Source organism: Oreochromis niloticus, linkage group LG16 (genome assembly GCF_001858045.2).
Source record: "Oreochromis niloticus isolate F11D_XX linkage group LG16, O_niloticus_UMD_NMBU, whole genome shotgun sequence".
Classification (NCBI taxonomy): domain Eukaryota; kingdom Metazoa; phylum Chordata; class Actinopteri; order Cichliformes; family Cichlidae; genus Oreochromis; species Oreochromis niloticus.
In genome coordinates, this window is record NC_031987.2 from 19309415 (window position 1) to 19326623 (window position 17209).

The 17209-nt window shown below is 36.3% G+C and overlaps 1 protein-coding gene and 2 long non-coding RNA genes across 5 annotated transcripts; 1 reads left to right on the plus strand and 2 right to left on the minus strand.

Annotated features, from left to right (window-relative positions):
• Positions 1-385: 385 nt before the first annotated feature.
• LOC109197364 (uncharacterized) lies at positions 386-9494 on the plus strand. 2 transcript variants are annotated; one of them, XM_025903962.1, is made up of 7 exons: positions 386-506; positions 590-907; positions 990-1054; positions 1405-1427; positions 5241-5307; positions 7466-7562; positions 7943-9494. In XM_025903962.1, exons 1-7 carry the CDS (start codon positions 431-433, stop codon positions 8053-8055), a joined length of 759 nt encoding a protein of 252 aa, XP_025759747.1. In that variant the 5' UTR covers positions 386-430; the 3' UTR covers positions 8056-9494. The 2 variants fall into 2 exon arrangements, with proteins under 2 accessions (XP_025759747.1, XP_019207899.1); XM_019352354.2 differs by lacking the exon at positions 5241-5307.
• Positions 9495-12866: 3372 nt separating this feature from the next.
• On the minus strand, positions 12867-15135 carry LOC109197531 (uncharacterized). 2 transcript variants are annotated; one of them, XR_002058587.2, is made up of 4 exons: positions 15035-15135; positions 14867-14951; positions 13498-13564; positions 12867-13406 (listed from the first exon to the last, which is right to left on the minus strand). It is a non-coding gene; the product is annotated as an uncharacterized LOC109197531 (long non-coding RNA). The 2 variants fall into 2 exon arrangements; XR_002058586.2 differs by having other exon boundaries at positions 13498-13611.
• Positions 15136-15144: 9 nt separating this feature from the next.
• LOC112844090 (uncharacterized) lies at positions 15145-16178 on the minus strand. The gene is made up of 3 exons (XR_003216684.1): positions 16047-16178; positions 15429-15566; positions 15145-15339 (listed from the first exon to the last, which is right to left on the minus strand). It is a non-coding gene; the product is annotated as an uncharacterized LOC112844090 (long non-coding RNA).
• Positions 16179-17209: the final 1031 nt, after the last annotated feature.

Here is a 17209-nt window from a genome sequence, read left to right on the forward strand (position 1 = left end):
AGAGACTCAGCGTGGCTGCAGGTTGTTAGTCATGTGATTTGTAGGTGCAGCGTGTCCGTGGACCACAGAGTGTTAATAACACTCACCTTCCTTCCATTTCCAGAGTGTAACATCCAACCACCTGTGTAAAATCCGAAATTCCCATGGTGTTGTTCAAAATGTGCTCTGGCACAATCATAAGCATCGCTTGCTACTGAAAACAAGAAAAAAGTGGGGAATCACTTAAATTGTGGCAATTTCTTGTTAAGCTAATGCCCTGAATCCATTATTCCTATAAAACGTATTGTTTTATTCCACAAAAATGAAACGCATACACACACGTGAGTTTTGAGTTCAGCAAAACAGCAACAAACCACTTCCTTTTTGTGGCTCCTCCTCAGATACAAATAAAGTTCAAAGTGAAGTTCAAGCCTGCTTCTCTCTCTATCTGATGATCATGGTGTTGAAACCAAACCAAGCAGCACTGCTCTTCACTCAGCTATTAGTGGTGTGGCATGTCTTTGCAGGTACAGAGTATATTTATGTCTTTTTATGCAGATCAAATACAGAAATATATTTTTAAATCATTTTTCTTCCCTTTAAACAATAGAGTTTGTTGAGAAAGGACACAGAGGTGTGATGGTGATCACAGGAGATTCTGTGACCCTGACTTGCAACATATCTGAGGAAAATGCAACACAAATCTCCTGGACCAACGGCAGATCTGTTTTTCAACATTCAATTGTGCTGAATCGCACCTTTTCAAATTTCTCATTTTACAAACTGAAAATAAACCATCAGTTACCTCCAGAGATAACTGTTTTTAGTGCTCAGCCTGAGGATGAAGGACTTTATACATGTACCATATCTGGCAAAGATGGCCTACACAGCATTACGTGGAATTTAACTGTGTCTGAGAAGCCCAAAAGTAGGTAGAACAAAAACATCTCACAATCACTTTTAGTAAAGCTTCAATAACCAATGAAAATTACATCTATGCTGCTTTACAGAATCCATTTCAAAGTATTTTCTATCCATACTATCACCTGCAATTGGATTCATTCTATGTGGCATCAAAATTTTTTTTTTTTTTGCTTTATTTATTTTAATTTTATTTTTCTCCTTGTTACTATGTGGAGTGGTATATTCTGATTGTAAATTTGTATATTTTGATTGTAAATGTGTTGTGTGGTTTGGGTTAGGACCGGAGATAAATGTTAATGTTAGTTTATTCCTTGATTTTTGGTGCCCACTTGTAATATAAGTTGGATTGTAGATAGGGGGCAGGGTTTAATAAGAATATTTCTTCTTCCTGCTCCTTTTCACACATGGTTGTAGTGCTTTTTGATAGTAAGTGTGGTTGGTTTGTTTGTACTGTTGTACCAAGTGTGAAATAAATAAATAAATGAAATGAAATGAAATGAAATGTTGGCTGTTTTCCTCTGCAGGTGAGTAAATGCTTTTTAACTTCATAACAGATTGAAGAACGTTACTTTTTTTTATGCTGCTGTACATTTATTGTCAGTGCTGAGAAGACCGATTTCATCATAAAACTCACATGTCATTTTCTATAGTGTCTTCTTGCATGATTATTGTTATGTTTATCATGCAGTTTAGTTTTAATTTATTAATGTCCAGGTGTTCGAATATTGAAAGGGTGCATCAAATGAGAAAAAAATTAGTTGACGGTGTTCATAGAGCTGAAGATTTAAATTGTCATGCATTTAATTGCAAGGAAATCTTAGTAAAGGAAATTTATGCTGCATTGCAGGGTAATCCAGATTCATAAAGTTTAAATGAACTGACATCTTTCAATTCAGTTCAATAACAAAATCATTACATTAGTGGTCACAGGCAGGGCCGTGCAGAGACGTTTAAAGGGGCGGGTGCTCAAAGTTAAAAAGGGGCACATCGAACCAGGCTGAATAACAACAACACACATTCATCAAGAATCTAATATGGGATTGCATCATACTATATCACTGTTGTGATATAGTATGATGTGCAAACGTAGCCTATGTTTTACCTGATGGGTACAATGTTGCTGTTGAGGGGTTTCTGCTGCTTCTGCTAATGATAGTGCTGGAAGGCAGGGCTGTGTTGATCTGAGACTGTAGACATTAAAAAGTTCATAGGAGAGATGGTAGCTGATTAAACAAGTGTCATGAGATAATAACAAAATGCAAAGAACATAACAAAATGCGCTTGGAACCATAAGGCAACAAAAAACTGTGAGAAATAAACACGGCTCTGCCTGTGAATCACTCTGCTTCTCTTCTTCCTTCCATCCCCTCATCTCATCTATCACTCTCCACTTGCTGTCTATCTGAGAACAAGGCACAACTTGCTTTTGCAATAAACTATAATTTAATTATCCACACCTAACAATTCTTGCACTTAATCTATAATAAAATGATGACAGAAAAATGTTATAGAAGCAAAACATTCCAGTTGTGCTTATTACTATTTTTATACTAGAATACCTCTCCAACAACTGGTACATGTGTTAATGTTACCTGTGCTCTTTGTAATCCAGCTGCTGAGGGATCCACTGCCTTTAGTAGCCTCACACAGCTCCTACTGTTTCCTCCTCATGTCCTTACCAGCCATGTCTGGACAATGTTTTATCATGAGTACTAATTTTAAAAAAATCCATATAAATAAAACACACACATGCACACACAGGGACATTTTAGACCTTCAGAATACTGTATATACTATGGGCATCATGGAGCTCATCCAGAATCCTTCCCTTATTATTTATTACTAGAGCTACAATAATAAAGCAATGAGGGGAAAAAAGTAATAAATATGAAATAATGTATTTATGATGATTCCATTTGTTTCACTATCCACTCTGTGCAGGGAGAAAGCTTATTACATTTTTAAACTGTAGAGATACAATAATTTTACTGCTGTAAAATCAGCATTTTAAAATATAAATCTAATATAATCTGTGTCTTAATGTATGTTCTTTAAAATACAGCATGTTTTTTAAATATTATAATTATAATAATCCATAATTATGTGGACATGCATATTAGATCGTTTTTAGTGAAATATAAGCCCTCCAGAAAGGCAGGAAAAGCCCTGTAACTTACTATAAAACTAAATATGTTCCCTAAAACAGTGACAGAGCTACAGACCCATGACAGCCTTACACAGTCAGCCAGCAGCTATGACCAGCACTACTTGTGCAGTTAATAAAAGGACAGGTTTGTCGCGCTGTTGCACACACGGCACGCTCTTTTGTTTCAGTTCGTCAGTTGCAACAAGACAGCTTACCAACGTGTACGTGATAAGCTAATACTCCTGTGTGCTGTAGACTACAGTGTACGCTGTACACCTACTTACTGGTTTTGTCGCATCAGTCTGTCTCTGAGTTAATTTGTGTTTCTCCTACAGCTCCGGACCGCTAAAAATGTGCGTGCTCTTTATGAGCTTGTTCCCGGCTCGTAACCAGCGCGTTCTGCCGTCAAGGGCGATCATTGGTTAATAGTGATCATGTGACTGATGCAAGCCAGATCCTTTTATTTAGCAAAACTGTGATTAAATAGTTAAATATTATTGTTGAGGGGCACAGACAGGACTCCGCACGCACACACACATTAAAAAAATAAATAAATAAAAAAATTTTTAAAAGTTGCCTCAACAAAAGGGCACTCTGGGCACCCATCAGGAAAGGGGCGGGTGCTCAAGCCCTTCCAGCCCCCCCCTCTGCACGTGCCTGGTCACAGGCTGAATGCTCACACCTGACCAAGAATTCACTGAGCTCAGAAGGTTATTTTATTACTAAACTTAATCTTTTATTTCATAACCAGTTGCATTATTAGTTTTATTAGTTATTAGTTTACAAAATAATCAAAGGTTTGAGAAAACCTAAATGCTTTTTTGACAATTAAGGAAAGAAAATGTAATTACATAGTTTGGTTGGTATTTCTGTAAGTACTGCAAACTAGTTCTCTATAGAGTCGAAGGTGCAAAGAGGAAATGCCAGTAGCATAAAAATAGTTTGATGTGGTTTTAATACACTGACTCTGAAGCCATTTTTTTTGTTTGTGGTAACCGTACCCCAGCCTGCATGTTTCCATTGTACAACCAGAAAAGTACACCAATGTGTTATTTTAAGGCTTAAGACTTTCATACTTAAACCTAAATACTTTTGGCCATCATATTTTAAAATACCAAAAAAAAAAAAATGCAACAAAAAAAAAACCTCTTGGAGTAAATTTGGGAGGCTGGTCACTCCTGGGAATCTTCACCACTGTTCCAAGTTTCCTCCATTTGCATGTAATGGCTCTCACAGTGGTTCACCAAAGTCCAAAGCCTTAGAAATGCCTTTGTAACTGTTCCAGACTGAAAGATGTCAGTTACTTTGTTTCTCAGGCGTTTCTTTAGATCGTGGCATGTTGTGTTGCCTGTTGAGATCTTTAGCCTTCTTCACGCTGGTGTGCCAGTAATCAGGCCTGAGTGTGGTTAGTGAAACAGAACTTAGCTTTCCAAAAGAATGTTTTATTAAAGTTAATTCATTATTAAATAAGAGGGTCAATTACTTTTTCACTCAGGACTAAGTAGGTTTGGATATCTTTTCTCCATTATTCAATTAAATCATAATTTGAATTTCTGATTAACTGATTAACACTGACAGACCAGTGTTAACCAGTGATGCTAGTTCTGGTCATCATGCAAATGTACTGTTTATAAGGTTGGGGAAACCTGCAGTCAGCTCAGACTGAAGAAGTCAGTTGGATGAGTGACAAAATGTTTGTCCCAATGAAAATGTTACATCTAGAAGAACAGGATCAACTTTCTGGGATTTCCTTACCTGGATAAATGAGCATGCATCAAGACCTTTCAGAATATTGCATAATTAAACCCTATTACTGCAGTAACCACAATAAAAAAAATAAATAAAAAAAAACCTAAAAGAACTGACGAACAGTAATCATGCTGTATTTGCAACTATTTAAATCCACTATCTTCATAGACACACTTATTTTTTTCACATTTTCATCGTGGTGGGTGTAATTACAGCCATGGTTTCATACATTACGTCTATAATTCATTCCTCTACTTAAATATTAAAAAACAACCATAAATAATTATTATTATCACTATTAGCAACTTTTCAAAGAGACTGATGTCTTGTGTTTCTTATACACTGTAATAAGTACAGTGCCTTTACTAACCAGATCTCATAGAATAAAGTCCTGAAGCACCTGCTGGACAGCATTAATATGGTCACTGCTTTTTCTCTGCAGAAAAGGTATGACGAGGACACTGAATCAGGATCTAGTCGAGGATCAATTTCCTCCTGAGTCAGAAGAGGTCATAAGGTCTTTATTATCTTTAGCACTCTTATATCTCTACCTTAATTCCTATCTTAGAATCTCCCCCAATTTTAATTTGTATTTTTTTGTCTTTGTATGTGGGTCTCTCTTAACCACAGGGTACCACTGCTCATTTGAAAAATAAGACATGGAGGAGTCAATATACAGAGTTGCAGAATTCAATCTATGGTCACTTCTGAGCTGACGAGACATCCACATATACAGTTACACCGAGACTTGGACATTTTTCTGTTTCAAAGCAGGAACTGCAAGGGAACACAATCAGAGGGAGGACAACACTGCTACTGTAGCCTCTTCAGGCCAAGGGCCCACCTCTGGCTTCGAGCATGGCAGTTTCAATCATTCACATCCCTGTTTTTAGAAGAAGCGGGCAATTAGAAGAAAGTTTGCATTATAGGAAGGAGGACAGGAGCTAAACATGTTGTTTCAGGGTCATGATGAAATGCAAAGCCCAGTATTAGATTTAAAAAAAAAAAAAGTATTATCTGAAAATGTGAATCAGACTTAGTGGAGTGGAGCCCAGGTATAGAAATATGGAGCAGGAAATTAGCATAGTAGGTGCCTTTAACACTTGAGTGAATTTGACTGAATAGGGTTTTTTGTTTGGCTGCACTATGACGTCTCTAACAAAGTTGTTGTCATTGCAAGAAAGTATTCTTAAATCAGTGGTTTACCTGGAGCTCTGTCCATTGAGGTTTTGTGAGGGAATGTCAAGGAATGGACAACTCTAATTAGGTTAGCTTTTAAATGTGTATAAAATCAGATGGTTATAATTCCTTCATTAATGCTACATTCCTCCAAGGCTTCATTACATCCCATCAGGGTATTCATGTTATCTAGTGTTAAATACCCCAATTCTTTGATCTTTGGGATGAAGGAAGAACAACACTCGGTGTTTAATGCTTAATCAACAATCACTTTAATCAATATAATTCTCTTTATTCCATACAACACTTTGAGTATTACAAACGTCCGGACGGGAGATGTGCAAGGGAGGGTGTCCTGCAGAATCTTGAAGTGTCTGACCGTTTCTCACATTCTTATAGCTTCGGACCCCCTCCAATCTAAGCATTCACATTCTCTCTCTCTCTCAGTGAGCCTAGGTTATGACCTTGGTTTCCTGTGCAGTGTGTTTTGTTCTCTGCAAACAGTGTTTCTTATAAATCAGCAGTATAATGCATCATAAAACAGTGTAATATCCCATTCCTGTTTTTCTCCAAATAAACAATCAATTAATTTTATTACGTGTACTTGGGAATTTTCATAGCTCAGCATCCAACATCAAAATCCACTGGGGCAGTTCCAGCAGCACACATTGACACACAGAAATCAACAAGCTTTGTCTCTCCAATCTAAGTGCCTGTTGGTCCCTCTCTGTCTCCTGCCTCCCTGTCTCGTGTCCTTGCTGCCCACTTCGCCGCACACAGTCTTCTCCTTGCTTTGGCTTACCAACTCCTTATCCCACCAACGGCAGCTCTGTCATCTCTGCTTCTCACATACACCTCTGACTTATTCTCCCAGTTCTATGTGCTCTATGTGTGAATGTTTAGCAGCTTGACCTATGACCTACTTAAATGAATATAATGCTTTACTATCGTTAATACAACTAAATCCCTGATACTACAATAACCTATTCTTACACTAGTCAGCTTTAATTCATGTTATTGAAATAAAGATTGTTTGGAATTTTTTTAAAACGTCTGGAAATTAAAATTGAGACCTAAACTCATTAACACAAACCACCGCCCCGTCTGGCCATATGCCATTCTTTGAGCCACGAGACCCTGTTAGTACCATATACTGCAGTATAAACAACACTGAAGGTATGTCACATCTTGTGGCCCTATCCCAGTTGTTCTGAAATACATTGCTACCATCAAATTCAAAAAGAGTTTTTTTAAACTGTTTTTTAAATGAAAAAGTAAAATATTCATTTAAACACTTGCTGGATTTTTCATTTTCTACTGTCAATAAAATCAGAGTTTATGAGATGTGGAAATTATTGCATCCTGTTTTTATTTAAAATTTAAAAAGCATCCCAACAGCATCAGAACTTAGTTTGTAGAACAAAGTTTAGTGTTATTCATAAACAATTTGAAATAAAATGCCGCATGGTCACAGTTTTACTTTTGCAGAAAAAGCCGGACCAGGTGCCTGAAAAAGGACCTTTACAAGAACAGGACCTTGACTTGTGTCCAGTATCATGTGCATCATGTTCAGCTTGGAGGAAAGGTTAGAATAACTTTGTATTATTCAGATTGTCATTTCTCACGGTGTTTTCAGTCATGTATTCACTTTACAGTTTGCTTTCCATTCTCACTTGTAGTTTCCATAAAGTTATCTACATTTACAATCCATAGTTGGTGCCTTTGTGTGCATGTCATGTGTATGACTTACAGAAGACTAAAGAGGGGACTTGATCTTATAATTCTGATAGCAAACCACAATTTAGATAGCAATCTGATGATGATAATAAAATATATAATGAGTAACTTTTTCATTCACGTTCTCTCCTTACTGCTTTACTGCTGTTTTTGTGTTTGCTTGCTATTCTGTTAATTTATTTCTGTTAACAAATACAAATTAATTTTAATTGCACTTTCAATCCATAGATGGCCTCTTCACAACTCCAAAGTTTTGCAGTGTACATGACAGGCAGCACTTGAAGAGACTCAGCTCATTCTGTGGACTTTACAAGAAGAAAGTTCTGAAAAAAGCTAAATGAAAAACGAGAAACAGTTTAAATGGAGAGTACAAGGACACACTGGTTTGCACATAAAATAATAATAAAAACCTTTCATAGTTTTCTCTGTAATTCTTGCACTGAAAAAACAGTGTTACTAATTTATTTTAAACTTCACTGGACCATTGTGTGTGACTATAACATTGTGTGTAAACAATATGTTATTATCATTATTATTATTGTTGTTGTTTTTTCTAAGGACTTGGGACATGTACCAAAGGGGAAAAAAAGTTATTGTATGAGTATCACTTCTGAATCTCTAAATTGTAGTTTACTATCTGATAATATTATGACAATATATTCTCTGCAGACTCATCAGATTCTTTGTCCTGATCAGGAGGAGTTTCACCTACATGGCCAGTATAACAGTTTTTGCCTAACTCAGGTTCCATTCACATTATATTGTGCATCTTCCAGTGAAGTGCTGTTTATTTATGGACACCTCTGGACAAAACTTGTGCTTTGACAGCCATCAGTTTCTATATCTACAGTTAACATCTGAAGATTTGGAATTTTTTGTTGTTTACCATCAAGATAATCTCTGTTGTACAAATCAGCTCCATGACACAAGGTTCACCTCTTCCCTATGATGAAATAATAGCATTTAAACAGCTGTATAAGCTACTGAAAGGTTTCACAACTTTGCATCTATCATTTTTCTGTAAATGCATGACCTTTTTTGCCTTTATTTTTAATATTACAGCTGATTTTTTAAATTCAAAATCACCACCAAATGTAGCTGGTAATATTGGCATCTACTGTAGATCTGGAGGTGAAGTTGATCCTACCACTTCCTCACTTCTAATTCGTTTCTATTGTTATAAGTTGTGCCAGTAATATTAACACATAGTAACAGGTAACAGATGTACTACCTGACAGGGAAAAGTAGCAAAGATTTCTCTATGTACAATATAGATAACCTGTTCCAGGCTTATCTGTGCAAAAACCGATGACTCTAAAGATACTGAAACATGTCATATAGGAATTGCCTTTTGCAATACCAAAGTTAAAAATAACTGAACTGCAAAGGATGTCAGCATAACTGTGATTATAATGGAACTACAGTGAACTCAGATCAGTTTGAGGCAGTGTAGTAAGAAAAATATTGAGAGAGGGAAAACGTAACATATTTTATATAGTGAGGAGGAGCTTGCACACCCCAGCTTTCTGTAGCTAGGGTGTGCAAGATGTACATTTCAATGCAAGGCCTTAACAGTGGTGGCACAACAGCACTTTGGATGTTTTTTGGATCAATTCTGCATAAAATGTAGTTTTGAAAGAGGAGGTTTTTGCATATTTCAGTTCAGTAGTATCAGTCTTTGTATCATCATTATTATCATTATATCATGTCCCCTTTAAGACTATGAATTTGATTGTATTATGTTAAAAATACTCCTATATTGCCACTCTGGTGTATATTTGGCGTGGCTCATTATTCAAAAAATTACAAAATAAATCCTTTGGGTGATAGGACAATTTTAAGAATAATGACTATATTCTTAAAATTGTCCTATCACCCAAAGGATTTATTTTGTAATTTTTTGGTCTCTTTTAATCTTTAATGTGGATTTGAGCATTTTATTATGTGACTGTGTTAAGCAGAGGTGTTATGAAGTCATATTCCTGGTATTTAGAGGCTAATTGACTAATTGACTACTGCTCGGTATAGATGCTTTCATTCCTTGTGATGGAGTGCCATCTTGTGACACATTTAAGAATTATTCAAAATATATCCTTTGTATTTTTGTACAGTCAAATATACAAAGGAGTATTCAGGTTGCATGCAGAAAAAAAATGATTTGAATGTTTTGAGAATAGACACTATTCTTTTTGTTAATGTGGCACAAATACTCCAACGTACAAATACGACTATTCCTTAGCAGGTCTGTAGTGTGGGTATTTGAAGCCAGTCATGTTAACCTTTATTATTTATTCATATTGTAAATTCTTTTTGATGTTGTTCTACACCTAACCCTCATGAATAAACTGTCTCTTACAACTCGATTCCTGAATGTAAGCCCCCCTGTCTCACCAGGGATAATCACAGTACCACAATTCAGAAACAGTTCTTTACAGAAATATCAAGTAAACTCAGGCAGATTTTCCTCCAAAGTACTGTGGAGGAATTACAACCATTTTTAATGCACAGTCCCCCATTGAAAGAGGCTCAAAAGTAACTGAACAAACCAACATAATTTTAAATTTAAGGATTGTGTTTAAATATTTAGATAAAATGCTTTGCAGTTTGGAACCAATGGACATTAATAAAAACTTGTCTGTGCTTCCTTTAGATGCCATATTATGTTTTAGTTACTTTTCTGTTCAGACTGCAATATCTAAGGTTAATGTATGTAAATAACCATTATGTTAAGTAAGTGTTATAATTAATACTTATGGCATCAAAGAATTATATTTGTCATATAGAGATGGACAAACATCAGTCGGTTTAACACAAAAAGTAGAATTCAGATCTAAACAAACATTTCTCTGTCAGTGCCACTTTATTTGTGGACCAAGTAAATAAATCTTTAAGCAATCTTTTATTTTATTTTTAATCAGATTTAACTGAATATTTGTGCTCTGTATTAACTCTGGTCATCTTTATTCTAACGTCTTACCAGTACAGGGTTGAACAGCAGCCACCGTGGCTCATGTAACAATCCTCTTCAAAAGGAGAAAAAAAAGAAACATACTTTTATGATAAAAAGCCAATATGTCAGATTTGGCTGAATCAATTTTAAGCTTTGCACAACACTATCACTTTAAAAAATGGAAAAATACAAATGCACTACTTCCTCCTATCCCCACCCCTAAGTGGAAAGAAAAATGCCCATCACTTATTTTATCACAATTATTAAATTATCATCATCTGATGATCTATCTGTTTGGAGTAGGTACCACTCACAGGTACGGAAGAGGATTAGGGCCACCGGGGGGAAAAAAGTGAGCACGTATTCTGAGAAAAAATTCTGGAAAAGAAAAAAAAAGGGCGTGTTTTTTGTTTTTTGCTTTGTTTTCCCGGTGGCCCTAATCCTCTTCCATACACAGGGATCATTTTGTGCATAATATGTTCCATGATCTGTGAAGCACGGAGAACGAAGTAGAAATCTCTGTTTAACAGATAAAGTTGATAACCACCGTCATGATACCCGTGATGTATGATTAGATTTAGGTTTTGTCGAGGCAGCTAAAACAGTAATAAACTTCCTTCACTGTAAACCCCTCACAGCACTCTGAGGCCACAGAGGCCACAACAAAGCCTAAGTGGGGCTGTCTTCTTCTTTGATGGCTGACAACCATCACATAGCTGCATTAGCACCACTTCCTGGGCTAGAATGGTAATACAGGACTCCAAAATACAAGCTAAACCATCTTCTAAAGACTTTGGAAAATATTACTTCCCTTCTCTTTTTTCTTATTGTCTTATCATGACTCAGTCCTAACTTAATCCTTTCTAATCAAACTGTGTCCAACCCATGCTGCAATTTCCTTTTCTGCTTTAAATACTAAATGCCTTTACTTCCAATTTAATCTATGTAAAATCCATTTCCATCTTGTATCGTTTCAGTGCTTAGTCAAAGTAATTGCACATATGATTGCATACAAATAGAATTAATTTCTCTCACCTCTTCACTTAGTGAGAAGAAAGCCGGAATGCCTTAAAGTAAATCTATTGGTTATTTGAACAGAAATTAAGAAAAATATATTTTTCCAATCCAAAAATCATGGAGAAATATCTGGAAGGTTATTTTTCTTTAGTGGCATTGAGGCACTTTTCTGTGTGCAATCCCTTTGAATGCTATACTGTGTTTTAGTTGCCTTTCTGTTCAGACTGCAGACTTTGCAGTTTAGAACCAGTGGACACCAATAAAAACCCGTCTGTACGTTCTTTGAATTTGTCGGCAGTAACACATTTCAAAAAATTGGGACAGGGAAACAAAACCTTGCAGATGTAAATGCAGGAAACAGGAATCAGAATTGAAGAGTCAAACTCAACAATCCAGAGAAAAAAGAGCGAGTCAGAGGATGCAAAATCACAGAACTCTAGCAATACTATAGGAAGCACTGGGAATAAGGTGAAGACTGCTTACTCAGGCAACACATCAAAGAAAGACTCAATATGTACAAAAACTCAGCACATAACAGAGAACAACAGCTACTAAAATAAGACAGGAAGGAAGGCACAACTGAAAAGGGAAATATGGTCACCTACCAATCTAGGTACAGAAAGCTCATATGAGGTTATAAATATAAATGACTCAAGGACTTTTCGTGGGAAATGAGGGTCCGAGTAATACCAAAGTTCCTCTAACATCTCCTCCCATGTCATACTGGACACAACTCAAGGTGCTGTTCTCTTTGTTCTCTTTGAATTTTAAATTAAACTTGTGCTTCATCTGCATTAGTAAATCATGTGCTTAATTATTATGTGCTGCTGAGAGCTACAAGTAGGATCAAATGTCTTTTTCTTAACCCAAGAAAAACAACAACAACAACAACAAAATAAAACATGTTGTTGTTTAACTCTACCTCAAAAGACAACACAGTTATAACAGATGACATGGTTGTAGCTCAAAATGTATAGAAAATATGTTTATGAAGTGGTTTCTGTATAAAATCAGCAGTAAATTGATTTAAATTGCTATCTTGACCTTTACTGGAAGTGATTAATCCAGCTTATTGCCCTACCTACTTCTGAGGTATTGCACACACCGTTGCGTAGACCACTTTTTTCAGTTATGCTGCATACATAAACTGAGTGCTAAAAATAATTATAGTTATTAAAAATAGTTGTAGGTAACTCGTGATTTATTTTTACATGGAAAAAAATCAGCTGGTCAACATCAAATATCAGCTTGGTAAGTAAACCCAGGTTTACCTTAACTATGAGCATGTTCACATGAAAGTGGTGGCAATGGCAACATCTGATTCACAGTCACATTGATCAGTGCACAGGAAACTGAGTGGATGATTTCACATATGAACAGTAAACTATAATACTACAAAGTTATGGATGTTTTACACACATGATTCAGGATGCAAGTAAAGCTGCTGCTACAGATAAATCAGAGGTGTAAGAGAAAAAACTCCGTACGTTCACAGACACCTGCATGCTTGAGCTAAAGAGGCTATAGTAGCTCTGTTTCATTTCCTCTGATGTGTTCTCATGCAGTTCCTGCTTTGAAAATGAAAAATGTCCATGTCTCTGTGTAACTGCATGGCTCATCAGCTTAGAAGTGATCATAGATTGAATTCAGGTTCTCCATATACTGACTCCTCCGCTTGTTATTTTTCCAATGAGCAGTGTCACCCTGTGGTTGATGGAGCTCCAACTATAAAGATAGAAAGTGCAAAAACAGAAATTATTCCAGAGACATGTGAGAGTGTTAAAGAGAGTGTTAGAGATGACAGAGATCTTCTGACCTCCTCTGACTCAGGAGGAATCTCACTGCAGTCTGGACCTTGATTCCGTTTCTTCGTCATAATTTTTCTGGAGAGAAAATGCAGTGACCAGTCATGAAACCCCTCATCTTAGTACTGTGGAGGTGTTTCAGGGACATTATAATATCAGTGTAGGTTCATAAAGAGATTTTAAATCGTACAGTGACCACATGAAATGCAAAACATTTTGAGAATTTGTGTTATTTTAGCACAACAGTAACATCTTTGCATATGGTGTGTTTGCTGTAACTCATTAACATTTGGGGAGTTTAAAATATAAATTAATATCTTAGGTTCTTTTTTGGTCTCAGACTTTAGTTTAGTTATTTATTGTTAGCTGTAAATCAGGAAATACAGTGAGTCTTCTGCTATTTAAAAGGATGATGTCTGAAATCATCCATTTTTTTCATAATTTCTGTTCATGTTTTATTTCTCATCTTTCACTTCCTAAAGTCCATGCAGTTACATGTGTACTCTATCAATATTTACTGCAGTAAAGATGTGTTTCAGTAGGTTCTACATCTCAATGTAACACCCACATGATGGGCCTATAACAACTGGACTTAACCTTTAATATTAACCAACTTTTGTAGCTGTGGAAAAATGCAGGTTGGGCTAAGCCACAAAGAAAATGCCCAAAGAGTACATGATACATTTTACCCTAACCTTTTAACTACTACTGAGAGGCATTTCCTGTTTGCACACTCTACTGCAAGAAAAATGCCTCATCAAAAGCACAAAGGGCTGGTTCAGCCCTTGTAGGTTAGCATTAGTTTGCAGTACTGACAGAAGTAGTGAACAAATTGTGTGATTTATTTTATTTTGTTACCTGAAAAAAACAAAACACACATTTTATTTGTTAACATTATCTTGCAATTTTTTTTTTTTATTATTATTATTTTTTTACATTGTTTATTAAAGATATCATAGACATACATTTTTTCAGTATCCAATATCCAGGTCTGTGAGCAGCGTGGTATAAGCTCCACAAACTAAGTTGCATTTAACTATTCTTTCTTATCTGATGCAATTTTCAGATGTTTCAAAACCTGGACATATATTTCCTTGCAATTAAATGCATGACAATTTAAATCTTCAGCTCTATGAACACCGTCAACTAATTTTTTTTCTTATTTGATGCACCCTTTCAATATTTGAACGCCTGGACATTAATAAATTAAAACTAAACTGCATGGTAAACATAAGAATAATCATGCAAGAAGACACTATAGAAAATGACATGTGAGTTTTATGATGAAATTGGTCTTCCAGCACTGACAATAAATGTACAGCAGCATAAAGAAGAGTAACGTTCTTCAATCTTTTATGAAGTTAAAAAGCATTTACTCACCTGCAGAGGAAAACAGCCAACATGATGCCACATAGAATGAATCCAATTGCAGGTGATATGGATAGAAAATACTTTGAAATGGATTCTGTAAAGCAGCATAGATGTAATTTTCATTGGTTACTGAAGATTTAGTAAAAGTGATTGTGAGATGTTTTTGTTTTTACCTACCTGTGGGTTTCTCAGACACAGTTAAATTCCACGTAATGCTGTGTAGGCCATCTTTGCCAGTTATGGCACATGTATAAAGTCCTTCATCCTCAGGCTGAGCACTAAAATAGTTAGCTCTGTAGGTAACTCATGATTTATATTCAGTTTGTAAAATGAGAAATTTGAAAATGTGCAGTTCAGCACAACGGAATATTGGAAAACAGATCTGCCGTTGGTCCAGGAGATTTGTGTTGCATTTTTGTTGGATATGTTGCAAGTCAGGGTCACTGAGCCTCCTCTGAACACAAAGGTAGACCTGTGGTTTTCTTCAGGGAAGAAAAAATTAATTAAAAACAATGTATCTGTATTTAATCTGGATAAAAAGATGTTTCACAAACACAAATCTGCTCTGTACCTGCAAAGACATGACACATCACTAAAAGCTGAATGAAGAGAAGTGCTGCTTGGTTTATCCTGCACATCACGACCGCCAGTCAGAGAGAGAGAAACAGACCACTGCATCATCAGCAGCTTTCTATTTATCTGACGAGAGCTGCAAAAAAACAGGAAGTGGTTAATTGTTGCTTTGCTAATCTCAAAATTAATGTGTGTTGTTCATCTTATGTGGATTGAAACATGAACTTATGTTGAAGTAGTGCATACAGTGTTTCAATGTAACAACAAACTGTAATAAATGAAGTAAATAAAGGTTCATTCTTCAGGTTATAAATGAAAATATAACATCCACCTAAAACTGTGCTTTCATAGATTAACACCCTTTACCCACTTCACAGTTGTGACCATGTTGCATACTTAATCAGTATAGTGTCAATAAAAACTTTTGCAGACAGTTGCTTTGTTTTGTTTTTTATTTTTCTCACACCTAAACACTAAATGTGACACAATGCATTCTACAAAGTTGCAATTTTACCCTGTCATTAGTGAGTAACAAAAAAACATCAACGCTGTCATGAAATACTGCTTCATTTTAAAAAAAAAATAATAATAATAATCTGCTTTTAAAAATGCTCACCAGAACTCTACTTTTCCTTTTAGAGGCATGTATGAATATTCATTTGCAATTGGTTGATAAATTTAAAGATAGGTTAGATCAGTAACAGAATCCCTTCAACAAGTGGAACTTATAGAGAGTTTCTCTTGGCAAAGCAAATGTGTTTGGCACAGCGGGGCATTTAGATCAAGTGAACTAAGTGAACAACACTTCCTGTATTTCTTGTGCGGGTCACATGAACAAGAGTTCGGCCTACTGTGTTTAAAAATACCCAATATTATTTCACTGCTGTTGCTGGAGTGCCACCTTTTGGTGCATTTGAGAATCGTCGAGAATTTATTCTTACACAGCAAATTAGGATTAAGCAAGTCTTCAATATGATCGAGTGGTTGAAGCCATTTCTATTCACCTTATTACATTCTAGCTGAAGCCATCAGGCTTTTTTTAAAATGCTTTTTTAAGCCACATTATTAATTTTGTGCTTAAACTACTGTGCTGTATTTTGATCTGTAGGAAGAACATGAGTTAAGCATAAATTCAAATAATCGTGACTGCAGTAGCGGTTTTAGATACGGGCGACACGGGCGGTTGCCCGGGGCGGCATCGTGATGGGGGGCGGCATCACGAGCATCGGCAAAAAAAAAAAAAAAAAAAATGCTCGTACTCATGCTGCCCTGACGGCAGCCAGCGCATATTGGGAATGGCATAGGCACCGATCGGTTTTCTATCGCCCATTTGCTGGGAGTAAGGGCGCCCTCCGTTTGCGAGGTGCGCCTGCTGCTTGCGGCACAGGCAGGAGAGGGCGGGGCGGCGGGGGATTCTCTGGCTGGCTGGAGCAGCATCTAATAACCAACTCGCAAAATAAAACAAAATAAAAACAAACCAACAAACACGAAAACACCAGACATTATGATACAGACTTATAATTTGCACCGATGTTTTTTCGAAATTCTATACGCGAAAAGTGAGCGCGAGAGCCCTCGGTGCGCCTGCTCGCTGCTGAAGTCAAAGTAAACTTTATTGTCATCTCCGCTACACACAGTCCAGTATATAGAGAGACGAGACGACGAGGCCGTGCAAGTAAATAAATATAGTAGAGTAAGAAAATAAACATACACTTTAGGACTCGGGGTAAAGGGATCAATAACAATTTTAAAATTTATAATTTACAGTTTGATGATTTA

Coding starts and splice junctions, on each gene's coding strand:
- LOC109197364 (XM_025903962.1), top strand. CDS start 431: ATGATCATGGTGTTGAAACCAAACCAAGCAGCACTGCTCTTCACTCAG. Junction 507..589: donor GGTGTGGCATGTCTTTGCAG/GTACAGAGTATA, acceptor TTTAAACAATAG/AGTTTGTTGAGAAAGGACAC. Junction 1,428..5,240: donor TTGGCTGTTTTCCTCTGCAG/GTGAGTAAATGC, acceptor TTTTCTCTGCAG/AAAAGGTATGACGAGGACAC.